The 18,459-nt window shown below is 38.3% G+C and overlaps 1 protein-coding gene across 1 annotated transcript in view; it reads right to left on the bottom strand.

Moving 5' to 3' along the window:
* The window catches only part of spen (split ends), a 198,789-nt gene that overhangs the window by 156,632 nt on the left and 23,698 nt on the right, over positions 1 to 18,459 (bottom strand). Inside the window, 1 exon segment of the mRNA XM_067133255.1 lies at positions 14,995 to 15,522. Within this exon segment, the coding sequence (XP_066989356.1) occupies positions 14,995 to 15,522 (528 nt within the window).

The raw sequence follows: 18,459 nt of genomic DNA, 5'->3' as shown, positions 1-18,459 counted from the left end.
CACGGTTTACTAAATCATTAAGCACGGGAACTTACTAAAAAATCAAGCAACGTATAAAATTAAGTAAAATGTTCAAGAGTTAAAATGTCCACAAGGCAAAATGCTAACATAAAACAGTCACTTATACTTCACAAATTAAGTTTAAAATCCAAAGTATGGTGTAGATAAATCGTCTGGTTTGATTTTTAAAAACTAAATGACAAAACTACTGCATTAACATCATTCTAAACAAACAGCCTGAATTAAAAGCACAAACGTCCACAAACAGTTCAACACACATACAAGAGAAAACATACAATTACACGCCGTATCTTCCACACCTTTTAGATATTAAGGTAGAAATATTTTGGAGAGTTCTTATTTGCAATCAAACTAGGCAGATACAAAGTTAAGTTAAAAATACTGATAGGTTAGCCTAGTTAGAAGTTCTTAAATATATTCAAATAAAAATAAAATTAAAGAAATCAATCTACAATATATTCCACCTTTATAGCTTCGCCCTTGATAATGTTAAAAATAACTTCATTATATCAAACTCAAAACGTTCTCAATCTTTCAGGGGGAATAAATCAAAGCAAAATAAATCCCGATAAATAAGACCAAAAATAAATCAACTACAATAAATCCCGCCATTTTAACAATCCAGATCCGAATGTCTTCAAAATTTGCTGTTCGTGTTTGAGAATTGTTTGTACAAAACAGTTTTAATATTCTACAGACATCTTTATTTGCTCTAGTTTGTTCTATTTTATTCCTTTGCCAAGTCTGCAAGTCCCCAAGTGAATGATCTTCCCAGGAAGAAAGTTCTATTTTCTAAGTAAAATTGAAACTTTCAAAAGTTGTCCACAATCCTGGCAAAAGGGAATTAGATCTCCAACAGGTAAAAGGGAATTACATCTCCAACAGGTAAAAGGGAATTACATCTCCAACAGGTAAAAGGGAATTGCCCTCCAACAGGTAAAATTAAATTAGATCTCCAACAGGTAAAAGGGAATTAGATCTCCAATGGGTAACAGGGAATTAGATCTCCTCAACATGTGAAGGGAATTAAATCCCCAACAGGTGAAGGGAATTGGATCTCCAATAGGTAAAAGGGAATTAAGTCTACAACAGGTAAAGGGAATTAGATCTCCAACAGGTAAAGGGAATTAGATCTCTGACAGGTAAAAGGGAATTAGATCTCCAACAGGTCAAGGGAATTAGATCTCCAACAGGTCAAGGGAATTAGATCTCCAACAGGTAAAAGGGAATTAGATCTCCCCAACAGGTAAAAGGGAATTACATCTCCCCAACAGGTAAAAGAGAATTAGATCTCCAACAGGTGAAGGGAATTAGATCTCCAACAGGTAAAAGGGAATTAGATCTCCAACAGGTAAAAAGGAATTAGATCTCCAACAGGTAAAGGGAATTAGATCTCCAACAGGTAAAGGGAATTAGATCTCTAACAGGTAAAAGGGAATTAGATCTCCAACAGGTGAAAGGGAATTAGATCTCCAACAGGTAAAAGGGAATTAGATCTCCCCAACAGGTAAAAGGGAATTACATCTCCCCAACAGGTAAAAGAGAATTAGATCTCCAACAGGTGAAGGGAATTAGATCTCCAACAGGTGAAGGGAATTAGATCTCCTCCAACAGGTAAAAGGGAATTAAGTCTACAACAGGTAAAGGGAATTAGATCTAATATCATTACAGCATTCCAGACTCACTGACTCTGAAACGGTACTTGTAAGTTTGACAGAAAATAAAACTTCGAAATATTGAAAATGAAAATTAGCATTTAAAAATGTCTGTATTATAGATATTGTGTGTATTCAACAATAATCTAAAACACTAACTATAAAATCTACAGGAATGAAGCCTGTACGGATGGATATATAATATATATATATATATATATATATATATATATATATATATATATATATATATATATATATATATATATATATATATATATATATATATATATATATATATATATATATATATAGCTTTTGGCTTGAAATGACCATTATATAACCTCCCCTTACAACTAAGACTTTAGATTCAAATCCATTAACAATAATAATTATTAAAACTGTTATTATTATTCAGCAGATAAACCCCTACTCAAATGGAACGAGCCCACCACGGGGGCCACTGACTTGAAATTCAAACTTCCAAAGCACATGGTGTTTATCTGGAAGAAGTGACAAATGATAGCAAATACAGGAAGCAAAGATCAGTCATTAGCAAAGAAAAAAAGAAGATAAATCAATAAATAGATATAAAAATGAATAAACTAGTAAAATACAAGGTGATCTGTTTAGTGTAATAATGCATTGCATCTTTGCTATGAACCTTTGATGTTCTAATTGCCCAATATCCTCTACGAGACTTAGTCTCAAAATCTAACCAACTCTGCACCTATCTTTGAGCATTTTAACCACCTTCAAAACCCGGTCCAATTCAGATCCATCTCAAATTAAAAAAAAAAAACTCCGGATACACAAAATTTCCGTGAGATCCGACCAAACCTTTCCGAGTTATTGACGACAACGCCAGCCAGCTCTGAGTACACGACCTCCTCTATTGAAAACGTCGATGCTTACGTCACAAACTACTAAAACTACGCCGCAGTGCTTTCGACAATCCCTTCGATTTGCAATTGACAATGCAGCAGACCGGACCATTACGACGACACGGAACTTCACAGACTTAGAAGTCGATAATCGATAAACCTTAATGTTGCTCGATCAATAAAGGAAGTTTTTTTTTTTTTCCCCCAGATTCCCAGAGTCGACCAGACTACGGCTTCAATGCGTGTCACGAGTCAGTTTCCTCGTCAATCAGTAATGAGTCGGGTGGTTTAAATAGCAAATAGGTGTCTGTCGTTCTGTCCTTTAAATCTTCAGCAGAAAACTTAGATGGACAGTCAATGGACTTTAAAAAACCAACAGGTCTAAAAATGAAAATCAGCCCGCAGTGTGTGACAAGTTATAGGAAAAGGTGATAAATAATAAACAAATAGTTGGCGGGTTTAATTGATAGGAAATCAGCCGAGAGAGAGAGAGAGAGAGAGAGAGAGAGAGAGAGAGAGAGAGAGAGAGAGAGAGAGAGAGAGAGAGAGAGAGAGAGATTGATAAATAAATAAAGATTAGGGAACGAAAATAAAACTAATACACCTTCGTGTGAGCTATCATTATGAAATTCTAGGTTGGCATAAAAGGATATTTCTAAACAGTTTTTCATTTCCAAGAGTTCATACAAGTTTTTGCTGTCATTAAAAAAAAAACTCTTTGGTGTAGTTCAAAACATACGAAAGCGGGTGTTTAACACGTAATCGCCCATGTAAAATTAAACTTTAAAATATGCAAATTGAAGTTCGGTAAATATTTTAAGACTGCAAGGGAACACTTTCAAAAGAAACACCGTAAGTACCTTTAGCTGATTACTTGAAATTCAACAGTTTAATCTCCCCAGCACGCAAAGTGATCAGAAATGTCTTCAATTACAAATGGCGATGTAAAAGAAACGTTTTTATCAATAAATGCTTATATTAAAAAACACTGAAACTGAAGCAATTTATTTATCTGTTTACCTCTAAGTGAAGGGAAAATACAGACTTTAAAACTTCAACTGAACATCTGAAGTTAAAAGATTGTATCCCCAAGTAGGTTTCAAAAACTATAATGTACTACCTTAAGGTGGATATCTGAGACTGAATCTCCACGAAGATTTCAAAAATTATAATCTACCCTCAGATGGACATTTGAGATTGCATCCCAAGTAGATTTTAAAAATTATAACGTACCCTGAGATGGATATTTGAGATTGTATCCCTGTGGAGATTTCAAAAATTATAATGTACCCTCAGATGGATATTTGAAATTGTATCCCCAAGTAGATTTCAAAAACTATAATGTACACTGATGTGGATATTTTAACTTGTGTCCACCAGTAGATTTCAGAAACCTGAATCTACCTATAAACAATTTTATCTCGAGCATAATTAAAAGCACTTCAGACCTGTACATCACTCACAGATGTATTACAACTTAAAAAAAATCAGAAGGGGGGGGGAGGAGCATAAATGAAACATACAAACATCAAACATTTACAATCACCTGTAAATCACTTTTACTAGACGTTCTAAAATTTTAGTAAAATCAGAAGTGACGTCTATTAAAAAAAAAGGCTTAGATGAAACAAAAGAATCCTATAAACAAACACCACACATTTACAACCACACTCATAGCTGGGTACCTCAAAATAACATCGGACATGACGTCATCAACATCAACATCATCATAACATCAAGAAAACTGCCACATATAAACGCGGCGCGGTGGGAGAAGCCATAGCGTGGAAGTGATGGCGGAGGAGGTGGAGGAAGTTGGTGGGTGTGGGTAGGTGGGAAGGAGGGAGGGTGGAAAGTAACGGAGGTTCCACTCCATCCCCATCTCACCCCCTCCAGAGCGAAAACCACCACCCTCCCTCTCCTCTCCTACGCGAGTCCGCCAATTTCTGTAGAAGCCGCTCAACACCTGCTGCCGATGTTACAAACTCTTTGGTAATTGCCATCTCTCCTACTCACACCGCATGATACCTCCTCCTCAACCCTCAACCCTCCTCCTCCTCAATCCTCATCCAACAAAGAAGTCTCAGTCTCTTCCTCTCTCTCTCTAAAACCAGTCTCTCTCTCTCCATTGGCAGACAATTACACCAACCAGGATTCGAACGGCTCGAGAGAGAGAGAGAAATGGATAATAAAAAAAAAAAAAAATCTAAGCCCACACAGCCACCTTTGTCACAGCAGGGCTGAGACGTACTGAAAGTCAACAACCCTTGCTGTGTGTGTGTGTGTGTGTGTGAGAGAGAGAGAGAGAGAGAGATCCTCCACCACCACCTTCCAGCCATTTTGTCAAAACCGTATCACACAAGTACTGTGCATCTCTCCGCCAGCGTTGTGACTGTCAAAATCCTCGAGTACAGAGTCAGCCTTCGCCCGTTTTACTCCAACAAAACCACCTACAGTGCCAACTAAGCCTAACTGCCTTGTCAAATCTTGAGAGTTTACGAGACTCTGCCTTCGCTCCAACTTTATCTACTCTGACTAAATCACCTACCAACTAAATGCTTTGTCAAATCTTGAGAGTTCACAAGACACTTCATTTACTCTGTCAAAAGATCAGCAACCAACTCCTTTGCCAAATATCCTAGAGTTCAAAGACACTTCCTCCGCTCTGTTTTACTCTACTCTGACAACACATAACCCCCAAAACCAAACACTTTGTCAAATTTTCAAAGTTCAGAGTCTATCTATGATAAATGTTTCCAAGAGTCTGACAAACGCAACATCGACGAACGTTCTTCAGCCTGACACTTCCAACAAACCCAGCATTACAATTCTGCCTGGAATTTATGCTGTTTAGTGGTTGCCATTTTATTTAAACAGGTCCAAATTTCAAAAGGCTACCATCTCCACCTTCAAGTGTCTTCTGGGTTAGTAACACTTGTAAATACTGGCACAAATGAAGTAATGTACGTGACAGTATCAGTAAATCGAACGTCAATATTAGGTATTGAATGGGTCATTTGAATGATACCTGCATAATAATGTAGTAGTGTGTGTGTGTGTGTGTGTGTGTGTGTGTGAGAGAGAGAGAGAGAGAGAGAGAGAGAGAGAGAGAGAGAGAGAGAGAGAGAGAGAGAATTTTACTGCAAGAAAAATACTAGCAACGAAAAATGTTCCGGCTACAAAACTTCCCACAGAACATCACACACACAACTGTAAACCGTCAAAACTGCACAAAACAACAACTGTCTAGATAACCCAACCTACAAACAGAACAACAAATACGACCACAAAACCAGAGAGATTCGTATCTGTACAAACACCAATCTGAACGTGTGAATGATAAACAATATGACAGGCTGTCACGAAACAATGTGACAAGTTTGTCAGCCGGTGTGCAAAAGATAGATTGTGTTTTCATCGATACAGAGTTGAAGTTCGGTACAGTTTCGGAAGATTTCAGAATTACCCGGAGGAAAATACATTAGCCATGGATGATTTAAGTATGTGGTCTGTAGTTTCAGAAGATTAAAAAAAGTACGTAACCTAGAGGATTAGATTGGCGGTGTTAACCCGGTGTGTAATCCACCTTTGTCAAAGTAGACGGCCGCACGAAGACGTTTGTTAATGTAACATTCGTCGACCACACAACATAGAAATGGGTCTATACAATACTTGGATCCCTAAGGGGCTAGTACTAAGCACCTCGGAGTAGGTGGATACATACCGGGTTAATACCTAGATTAGCTATGCATGATTATAATGTATAAAGACCTATTTTTCTAATTTTTGTACCTGTAAGAGAATGCAATTATGAAAATTGGTAAATAATCATAAAAAAATTGGCAAAACGTTCCTAAATTCTTAATCAAACGAAGCAGACATGATAGGTCATCACAATACAAAACAGGGGGCAATGTCACAAATATTATAAAATATATAAAAATGAAACAAATCGAACCATTTGTGATGAAACCGGTACTAGAAGTGGTCAACATGTTAGAAGCAGCAGCGTGTACGTGTCAATCTTAAATACCACTTACCTGCTTTTAGAGAAAAGCGTATGGAAAAGAAGGCACCTAGTGGTCAAGAAATGGGAGGAGGAGAACAGAGAAAGTGAATGACCTCAAAAGGTGGAGAATGGGAAACGATATAAAAAAAAAACCATGACACAGAAGCAGTAGTTATGTCATAGGCTTCCTTGCCGACACCACTATCAAAATTACGGTATAGATATCAAACTGAACCACACACACAGTAAAACCACCACTTTTCAAAATACCAAAAACTATGCAAGGTTATCTCATTCCTGGGCACTGCCATCCGTTCAAAATTATAATCTGGTCCGATTGCAAGTTATTTCACTGTTCAACAAACACTATACATTTCTTTTAGCACAAAATTTCAGTGTAGTTATTCCTTTTTTCCACTTCCTTTTTTCACTTAAAGCACCTTCACACGTTTCAGTAAAAAACACACACTGTGTCGTGACGAGAGATTTCACCACCACTGAACGCACTAATTGGCAACACTGCAGATGAAAAAAAAAAGTAATGGAACCTTGTAGCGCAACTAAAACCAAACCGGTTAAACAAACAGATAAGCATTTTAATTCCTAATAAACACTTCTTCATCACTTTTCTCTTAGCTTCGCACCATCATCATCACCTGAAGAAAATAAAAAAAAAAAAATAGAAGGTAGGACTGGGTGGGCATGTGGGCATTTAAGCGAATATATGAGAGAGGGTGGAAGAAGGGAGAGGAAGAGTCATTTTAATAGATGATGACGGCAGGCGTATGATGAAGAAGCCGAGATAAAAAAAATAATTGGGAGAATTGGGAAAGGGGCAGAATATACATTTCTTTCTATTCGGGAAGTCGATGTTTTGGGCGCCGAGAGAGAGCGCGTCTGGTAGTCGAGAAGATACGTACGTACATCCGTTAATCCACAAAACTTGCTGTACATCCAGAAAGCGTGACCAAAGACACTTCTCAATTCTCACTTCTCCATTTCAGCCGCATACATCAATACATCCCGGGCAGGAGAGAGAGAGAGAGAGAGAGTGTGTATGTGACAAGGGTTACATTGGAGGTACATCCAAACAAGAGCTTAGTATTTATATCCACGGAACTTTTTTTTTCCCCCGCCCTGGTGGGAGGCAGATGAGAAGCGGGCGGGCGGGCGGTGTGTATGTATATATACCCGCCCACGAGAGGGCGCCATCTTTTATTTTGCGAGAATACCTTCCCGAACCAAATCACATTTGCGCGCGAGTATACGAGCGAGAGCGCACGGATGCGCACACATGGAACACACAACAACTTGGTGGAGTGCTGCCCTTTTACAAGGTTGTTATAGATACATACAGATCTATAAATCTCTATAGACACGAATATACATGTATGGCTACTCTGGAAATATATATATATATATATATAGAAACATGATACACACATCTCCGATACACTAAATGAACAACATAGATATTATAAAAAGGATGGTGACACTATTTACACAATCACTGATTACTGCGTGATAGTTTTTCTTTCTTTTTTTAAGTACACTGCATCTGAATTCCATCACAATTCACTTCATTATCTTTTTATTCAAGTTCATTATTCATAGATCAATTCATCTGTCCTCTCTTTTTTCTTTTTTGTTTTCCAGTATTCCACGACCACCAATATTTCTAAAGGGTGGGGGGGGGCATCTGACCCCACTTCGAAAGGGTTGAAAGACAAGATATATTTTTATAAATATATTTGCCAATATTGACAGTGGTGCAGGCAGGCTCAAACATTTCTTTTAGGCATCGAAAAACAAAACTGAAACTTGAAATAAACATCTCTCACAAGATGGACGTCAGAAAAATGTTATCATAAGTTAAATCTGCAAAAAGACAAGACTAATACACGTACGTACACAACTGCCGCTCCTACATGCGAAAGGGACTTACCAACTCCACCCACTTAGAACCTGGATCATCACATTTATCATTAAAAATGAATAACAAAGAGAAATGTTGTCAGTTGTGCAGATAATCTTACTTTATATACGAATAAATAACCCAGCCCCCTTCTGCAACTTGAGATATGCAATCAAATTGATAAACTACGAGAATGAATGGCTGATGTGAGTGAAGAGTTATGTTTGTGTATGTCATACGTGAGTATGGATAATATATACTGAATGTAGGAATTGTGAAGGGCATTCACACACATGGTTGTATGTGTGTGTGTGTGTGAATGAACTTACACACAAAAGGTTGTAGTAAGAAATGCTTTCACGTACGAAAGGTTGGTATTTGGAAATGATTTCAAGTTTGCCAAGTCAGCAATAGTGAAGAACTTCATACACAAAATGTATGAATGCAAAGAAAAGAATAGATAAAGATAAGTGTTTTCAGAACATTGCATTCAAGTATTTATACTTATTAAAGGACAAGTAGCACCTCGATTTAACAGACATTTTCCAATAAGTAACAAGGCCTGCTAAGTAACAAATACCCTGAATATTTCCCAAGACGTCTTTCAACTATAACAGCAATTCTGCAGCTCCTAACCTGAACTAAACCTGTACTTGACACTCTATCACTCAATTCTTGAGATTTTATTTCAAGATGTATCGAATCTAAAATGGTAGCACAGAAAAAAAACAATAACGCAGTAATAATTTAGCTGATAAGCAAAGGGATCTGTTAAGCTGAGGTGTTACTTGATGGAGTTATAAAGATATCTGTAGGCCTTAATATGACCGGAGAAAAACCATGTTTTTAAAAGCACTACAAACACAATGTCCATTAAACACGAATCTCAAATGAAGCCTAAGTCATATGGCAGCCATACAAACCCTATCTATATATAGTGTGTCCGTTCACACACAAAAACACTGCATCAGGAGATACATTAATCTCCGTGCTGTGTTGCGTTAAGTCTAGCGCAGAACACAAACAAGGTCTATGCAGACATTTTCGAGTGTGACGCAACACACAAACAGAGAGAGAGAGAGAGAGAGAGAGAGAGAGAGAGAGAGAGAGAGAGAGAGAGAGAGAGAGAGAGAGAGACTATATTTAGTCAGCAAGAGATGGCTTGGGCGCCTAAATGCCCTTCAGTGTCCATCAAATGTTGAAAGAATGCATGCATACATACATACATACATACATGACGATATGAATGAAGTCACGAGTGTATAAATAAATATGGCTATATTACATGGGTGGAAGAAGTTTGTGCACATAGGAATATGAATACATTACTTTGGATGAAAATGTGTATGCATGCATGCTTGATTATTTTCTATGTACGTGCAGTATGTATGAATGCAGAGAGAGAGAGAGAGAGAGAGAGAGAGAGAGAGAGAGAGAGAGAGAGAGAGAGAGAGAGAGATTTCTGTGAGGTAATCCACGTAACCTCTGGTGTCAATGTTTTGTAGCAATAAACACTATGATGACAATTTACATTATAAATTTATTAAGAGGTAAAGTAACAAATATGAAATTGTAGAACTGTTTATATACTGACTTCAAGATGTGATTCTATCTACATTCTACATCCAGTCCCGGATTCAAAGGATATACAGATAGACTCTACCTGACAACAAAAAATAAAAAATAAAGGACATTTAACTGACACAGGAGGAATCTGACAGATATTCACAGTGATCCACAAGCATCACTTACAAAACTACACAAAATTATCAATATTGAGTGACTTGAAGTCTGCAATAACTCAGAGATTATCTCTCTCTCTCTCTTCTGTGGAGTGTACCTTGCGACTGGGTACATCTCGTTGGCAAAGATAGATACTAATGAGGAAGAGATAAAGTATGAATGATAATGAAAGGTCATTGTATAGTCGGCTGGGTGTACCTGGTAATTTGGAAACTGGTCATACAAAAACACTAATGATGAATGCTGTACATAGTTACATTACTTTACAATTAAGAGAGAGAGAGAGAGAGAGAGAGAGAGAGAGAGAGAGAGAGAGAGAGAGAGAGAGAGAGAGAGAGAATGAAGCAAAACTAAGAAAAATAATTAATATGTCATTGTGATATGATAAGTGAGGGACAAATTACAATTGTATTATTGTAACAAGAGGCAATATGTATGAATATTATTGTGCCATATGGCAGAACTAAGGTGACTGTGTAACTAAATTATTATGGCATGTTGCTTAAATAAGGGCAAATGTACAACTGTGTTCAAGTACACTAGCATGATGCACAATTCAGGGAAAAAATACAACTGTATTAATGTGGCATAATAAAAAAAAATTAGGGACACATATAACTGTACTTGGATGGCACAAGGCAAACTGTATTAATGTGGCAACTGGCAAAACTAAAGGTAAATGAATAACTGTATTAATGTGAAATGAGGCAAAACTAAAGGAAAATATATAACTATTAATGTGGCATGAGGCAAAACTAATGGCAAATGTTTAACTGTATTTATATGAACTGAGGCAAAACTAAGGGAAAAAAGTATAACTGTATTAATGTGAAATGAGACAAAACTAAGGGAAAATGTATACTTGTATTAATGTGGCATGAAGCAAAACTAAGGGTAAATGAATAACTGTATTAATGTGGCATGAGGCAAAACTACAGGACAATATCTAACTGTATTAATGTGGTGTGAGGCAAAACTATGAACAAATGTATAACTATTAATGTGGCATGTGGCAAAACTAAGGGAAACTGTATAACTGTACTGAATGTGGCATGAGGAAAATGAAGGGCAAATTTTTAACTGTATTAATGTGGCATGAACCAACACTAAGAGCAAATGTACAACTGTATTAATGTGGCATGTGGAAAAACTAAGGACACAGGTTTAACAATATTAATATGGCATGAGGCAAAACGAAGGGCACATTCAACTCTATTAATGTGGCATGAGGAAAACTAAGAACAAATGTATAACTATTAATGTGGCACGAGGCAAAACCAAGGACAAATGTATAACTCTATTAATGTGGCATGAGGAAAAACTAAGGACAAATGAACAGTATATAACTATTGATTTGCATGAGGAAAAACTATGGGCAAAATGTATAACTCTATTAATGTGGCATAAAGCAAAATCAAGGGAAAATGTTACAATTAACGTGGCAATCAGCCAACCTAAGATCAAATGTACACTCTGTTTATGTACCATGAGACACAACAGAGGGGAAAATCTACACTGGCATTAATGTGAAATGATACAAAATTAAACTCATAGGTAATACTTTTAATGTGGCAAAAGACAACTCAGAGAGCAAATATACATCTACATTAAGGTGGCATGAAGAACTAAGGGAAATATATAACCGTTCAATGTGACATGTGGCAAATCTACATCTGCATTAATGAAAAAATGATGTAAAATTACAGTCATAACTGTTTTTTGATGTAGCAAAAGACACAAATTAAAGAGCAATTGTATATCTGCATTAAAGTGGCAAATTTACACCTGCATTAATGTGAAATGAGGTAAAATTAAGGTCAAGTGTATAATTGCATTAAAGACTAATTAAGGCAAAATTAAAGCACATGTATAACTGCATTAACATGGCATGAGGTAGAACCAGCAACACTAAGGCAAATGTATATTTATATAAATGTGGATGTGGCATGGGTCCAAAGTGAGATCTGGTATTAAGTACAAAAAAATTACAGCAAATGCATAACTGAATTAATGTGGCATAAGACGTTACAGGGGGGGGGCAAATATATAATTGTATTAATGTGGTATGAAGAACAAGCAAGGACAAACAATCGCCTATGAACTTTTCATGAACTAAAGGCAAACGGAAATTGCATTAATGTGAAAGAAGGAATTGATAAGGGGTAATGTACCAAACGGAAATTGCATTAATGTGAAAAGAGGGATTGATAAGGGGTAATGTAAAAATGTCCCAATGTGGCAAGAGGCACAATTCAGAGATTATGTGAATTGTATCAAAATGGCATAGGGTACAATCCAGGACTAATGGAAGTTGTACTAATGTGGCACGTACAATGATCAATATGGCTACATTCTAGAGTGAATGGGGTTAAGGCTGCTGTATCTGTCACGGAGGAGACAATACCACAAAGGTAAATTGTTTATTAACATTAACAAGACTAAAGGGCGCTTTTTAATATATCTATGTATCACGAATAGTTTCAATGTACCAGTGTCATAGAGCAGTGTTGATGTTCAATTTATTCATGCTACAAGAGGCCACTGGTAATGGATTGATAATGTAGTAATTTGGCTACAAGTGACCACTGGTAATGGAATGATAATGCAGTACTTTGGCTACAAGAGGCCACTGGTAATGGATTGATAATGTAGTAATTTGGCTACAAGAGGCCACTGGTAATGGATTGATAATGCAGTACTTTGGCTACAAGAGGCCACTGGTAATGGATTGATAATGCAGTACTTTGGCTACAAGAGGCCACTGGTAATGGATTGATAATGCAGTACTTTGGCTACAAGAGGCCACTGGTAATGGAATGATAATGCAGTACTTTGGCTACAAGAGGCCACTGGTAATGGAATGATAATGCAGTACTTTGGCTACAAGAGGCCACTGGTAATGGATTGATAATGTAGTAACTTGGCTACAATAAAGTACTGAAGATAATTCTGTAGCTTGACTCTGGACCAAGAATGTGTACCTGTGACAAATGTGAGTTAGCTCAGTAATACCTTGTGCCAATTCAGGTAAAATACCAAGTTCACCAAGTAACATGATGCAATAAGAATGGACCTATGTGCCACTAGGTTATGTAGGTGTAATGTCCACCATTAATATGGATAAACTGACCTAGGGCAACATATGAGATAGAAGGGTAATATGGCTTGGGGACAGGAGACGTGAATAATGGAACATTTAATGGTATAACAGCAGAGGACAAGAGCAAATATGTTACAAAACTGTGTAATGGGACTGAAGAAGGTAATGTGAAATATGGGACTACAAAAAGTAATGTGACATAAGGTATGCAATAAAATTCAAGTGATACAATGTGAATCTAAGTAATGAGGCATAAAACAAATTAACATATGTGAGAAGAACCAAGCTTAATGTGATATGTGAGTTTGGGGATTTTGGAATGTGGTATGCAGGAACATGATACACTGCAAGAATGTGGTATGGTACACAGGGAATATGATACTCCACATGAATTGAGGTAATGTGACATGTGGCAAAAATCAAGGTGTTCTATGTCATGAATAAATTAATGTTTACGTGGTTGACTAAATGTAGCATGAATTTAGGTTGTGGTATGTGGTAGTCTGTGGTTACATTACATGGACAAAGTCAAAAGTTATGTGACACAATTAATGAGCTGCTTGATACAGGCAAAACATAGTGGCATGTTAAGTATCCTGCAATATCAATTCATACCATGTGCAAGTGCATGAATCAATGTTACATACGTATCAAAACTGAAATCGTGTACAAAGGATGATTAATACCAATGGGATAAGACATTAAACCACTATACTGTACATTATAGGGTGTACTATACTGGAGGCAGCCCATATTAACCCAGTATGCTGTATGTGATAGGGTGTACTATACGGTAGCCTATATCAAATCAGTATACTGTATGTGATAGGGTGTACTACACTAGGGGTAGCCTATATTAACCCAGTATAGGTAGTTTATACAAGAGAATCTGTTGTGTTGTACAACTACAATCATGTGTCACAGGACAACATTACAGGAGGGGATGGGTAGTGTTATAAGGCAGAATATATCATGTGGAATCAGTGAATTCACTATTCAACGTTACAGTACAGGGCCCCATTAAATTCAGCAAATTCACTATTCAAGGTTACAGTACAGGACCCCATTTAGTTCAGTGAATTCACTATTCAAGGTTACAGTACAGGGCCCCACTAAATTCAGCAAATTCACTATTCAAGGTTACAGTACAGGACCCCATTAAGTACAGAAACTGAAATGGAAGACAAGAGCAAGGGATGATGTAGCGTACTGGGGGCTACCAGTAACAATGTCCTGAAGAATGTGGATGATTTGGTCTGGAGTGACATGGCCATTGTGATTATGTGACATTAAGCAAATTATTCAAGAGCTATTCTTATGACAACCATAAAATGTGATGAATTCATTTCATTAAGAGGAAGCTGCAAGGTAACTTCCATGAATGGCCAGAAGGCAACCCCTTAAAACGTAAAATTAAAAAATCTGCACAACTAAGGTACATTTCTCCTGATACATTAAGAACCCTCATGCAGAGTAGAATGTCCAAGCGGACAAAATCGTAAACAGCCAAGAGCCCAGTTAAATAGTGATCTAACGCCATAGTGAACCTTGCCCATAGCTAAGGTCCCCTTACGCCCAATAACCCAAGACCCACTAGTGAGGTCAAGAAAACCAAAGAGCAGAGAAGGGGTCTCTTGGCTGGCTCAACACATCGTCCAGAGACTTACCCGTGGTACCTAGGACTGCGGGCCGCCAGGGGCGGGTTGGAGGAGTTGGATGTCGGCGTCTGGGGCGAAGTGTAGGGATGGTTGGATGGTTCCCGGTGCAGGTGTACGGACGGGGTGTAGTGGGGCGAAGACAGAGCCGCTAGAGAGGAGGCCTCGTGGTACGTCGTCTTGAGACACCGATCGTCCAGGCGGTTGTCCGCCTTGTGAGCTTTGGCCGCCGAGCATATATCCACAAAGGCAACCGTGGCACACACACCACTCCCACCACCACTGCCAACCCCACCACTGCCACCCCCACCAACACCACCTCCCTCATCCCCACCGCTGCCGCCAACACCACCACCCCCGCCGCCTCCGCTGCTGCTGCTGCTTCCGCTGCCGCCACTCCCTCCTCCTCCGCCTCCTCCTCCTTGACCCGATCCTCCGCCTCCTCCTCCTCCTCCTCCTCCCGCACCTCCGCTCCCCCCACCACTACCGCCACCCCCTCCTCCTCCGGCCACCATCTTGACACTTTGCACGGGACCATATCTGCAAAAAGAAAACATATGTGAAATTACACTGTACTCAGGTACATACTGAACATATAAACAACATAACAAACAAGTTACAGCATGTCTGTGAAATACTGACCAAGCAGCAGTAAATTCCGAGCTGACTTATGACACCACTCCACACAGATATAAGTTTAAGTCTTTACCCCTCTGCGCTCACATGTTATGGCAAGGTCAAAATCTCCAATGCACTGACATGCTGTAGGCCACACTCCACTGACAGAATTTCTAAGTGTTCTCAGAAGGTAAATGGATGACATTAATACCTAAGTGTTTACAAGACGCTTATACAAGATTCCAAAGTACAGTACAGACGCCACCCTGCTTACGAACATTCAACTTACAAACATTCAGATAGAAACAAATGGGATTTCAAATTAAAATGTATTCAGAGCACTCCCCTCTGCCACCTGCAAGTTCAAATTTTGTTCTGCATGCCTATACTGTGCAAACAGTACTGTATTATCGTACTGTACTTAAATGGGCATGGCCAGCACAGCAACCAAGTTACAAACAATTCAACTTACAAACGGCCGTCAGGAATGTAACTCGTTTGTAAGTAGGGTGATGCCTGTATTTGCGAATCAAAACACTGATAAGCAAAGAAAAATTGGTATTACTTGATATGGGATTCATTGACTTTCAACCATTGCAACTCACAACCAATGGGAAGTTCTGAACCATTTTGCAAGGTTTTGATCAGGTCCCCAGAATTGCACCCATTTCTGTTTGTGACCAGGTTGCAAGCTGGAGAATAACATCACTAGGTTCCTCAACGAATGACCAATATCTAAGAGACTAAGCAGATCGTAAATTTCTGTCTTTCTTGGCCCCTGACCAATGGTTTACAAGCTGCAGACTAATGTTGTAAATTGAATGCCCCCTTATGGTAATTAGGCATATAGACCAAGGGTCTAGACCCTAAATTTTCTCACAAAAGAGTGATCTACATTGTACTCAGTCCTCAAATTAAGACCAAAACACTGAGTGTTGCCAATAAAGCATTGCAATGCATTCAACTATCACAAAAACTCACGCTTCTAAAAAAAGGACATTAACTTCTGTGGTCAGATATTGAAAACTTGACTTTAGAGGCACTGTTCTTAACTAACATTGCTAAAAATTACTTTGAATTATTCACAGTAGATATGAAACCCTATGCACCATTATGAAAATAACCTTAGTTAAAAATTTGGCAAATACTCTCACAGACCATAACTAGCATAGGCTCCTGCATATTTGTTATTAATTATTATTCAGAAAATGACCCTGTTCATATAGAACAAGCCCACAGGGGCCACTGATTTGAAATTCAAGCTTCCAAATTATATGGTGTTCATTCGAAAGTAACAGAAGGTAATGGGATATACAGAAAGAGTCGATTGGTTATTATAAAAACAAATTAACAAATCAATAAATAAAAATTTAAGTAAAATATTAAAATACAAGTTGAATTGTATTTGGGTAGTAAAGCATTGCATCTTTGCTTGAACTTCTGAAGTTCCAATTACGCACCCTCAGGAAGGCTGTTCCACAGTCCAGTGGAGTACGGAATGCGTAGAGGAACTCTGGAACTGAGTTTGACAGCAAGGCACATTTACTGAATATTAGTGCTGCTGTTCAATGAATCAGGTTGACCCCAGCATGAAAAGGGGATTAGGGACCAATTGTGAATGTGAAAGATCTCTGTTAAAATTCAACTTACGAAAATGTGACAAATGTGAGAAACCATTATTTGATGGTCCAGTCATAACTACTAATACTAGTAAACAGAAGCCTACCACCAAGAATCACACTAACTAAAAGAGATAAATCTCTGGTATAAGCAGACATCCACACCAGATAACAGCAATCTAGTAAAGGAAGCACAATTGACCTAAAACAGGTTGCACTGATTCTACCACTGAAGTAAATATATGAGGCCTTATAAACAATACCTAACTTTCATACAGCATTTGCTGAAACTTTCATTAGATATTTCTCAAAGGTGATCAAAAGTAACATGAGTCAAAAGTTACACCTAGAATAGTTAAAGCTTCACACTCATTTTGCAAAGTCCCATCCACCTGAAGGGGAGAATGGGTGGAAAATCTGAACAAGATCTGCTAATTAATAGTTTTAGTTTTACTGGAGTTCAGCCTCATACCCTACTGCCTACAGAACACCTTGATCCAGCCTATGTCCTAATTGAGGATGAGGGCACCTTTATTTCTCGTAAGTGGAGACTTCATTAGGCCTACACCCACAAGTGTTGCATCACCAGCATACTGAACAGTCTTGTTTTCCAGGCCAACAACCACATCACTTGTATACCCTACAAATAACAGTGGACCAAGAACACTACTCTGTGGAACTCCGAACACAATAGGGTTGCACAGTCCACAATTCTTAAAAGTAGTGATCAACTTCAAATTCCTTGTGTAGGGCTGCCCCCTGATAAAACCCAATTGATCCATAACGCTCTTCTTTTGGGGATGTTCTTAACAGCTTCCTTCCACCTGGCTTGATCACATACATCATTCTCTGACACTGTTTGCCTCTCGGATCTTCTTGAACAACATCCATCCACCTCCGCTTCTTCCGTCTTCCTCTCGCTCTCCCTCTCGGTACCTCCATCTGCATATCACTCTCCTCCCCACAGATGTCTGCTCCGTTCTCATCACATGACCATGCCACTGCAGTCTTCTTTCCTGGGCCTTCTTTGATAGTTCTACGACTTTAGTAGTTCCTCTCATTCTTTCATTTTGATGCTATCCATTTTTGTCACTCCACACATCCGTCTAGGCATTTTCATCTCTGCCACATGTAAGTTCTTTTCTCGTGCTCTCATGAGGCATGCCAATGAGATGTCACCCCCTCAAAAGGTAACACTCTTCACACCATTGCTTTACAGTTGTTAATACATTTACTTAAA

The sequence above is a fragment of the Macrobrachium rosenbergii genome, chromosome 33 (assembly GCF_040412425.1).
Source record: "Macrobrachium rosenbergii isolate ZJJX-2024 chromosome 33, ASM4041242v1, whole genome shotgun sequence".
Classification (NCBI taxonomy): domain Eukaryota; kingdom Metazoa; phylum Arthropoda; class Malacostraca; order Decapoda; family Palaemonidae; genus Macrobrachium; species Macrobrachium rosenbergii.
This window is presented reverse-complemented; position numbering and strand designations above follow the sequence as displayed.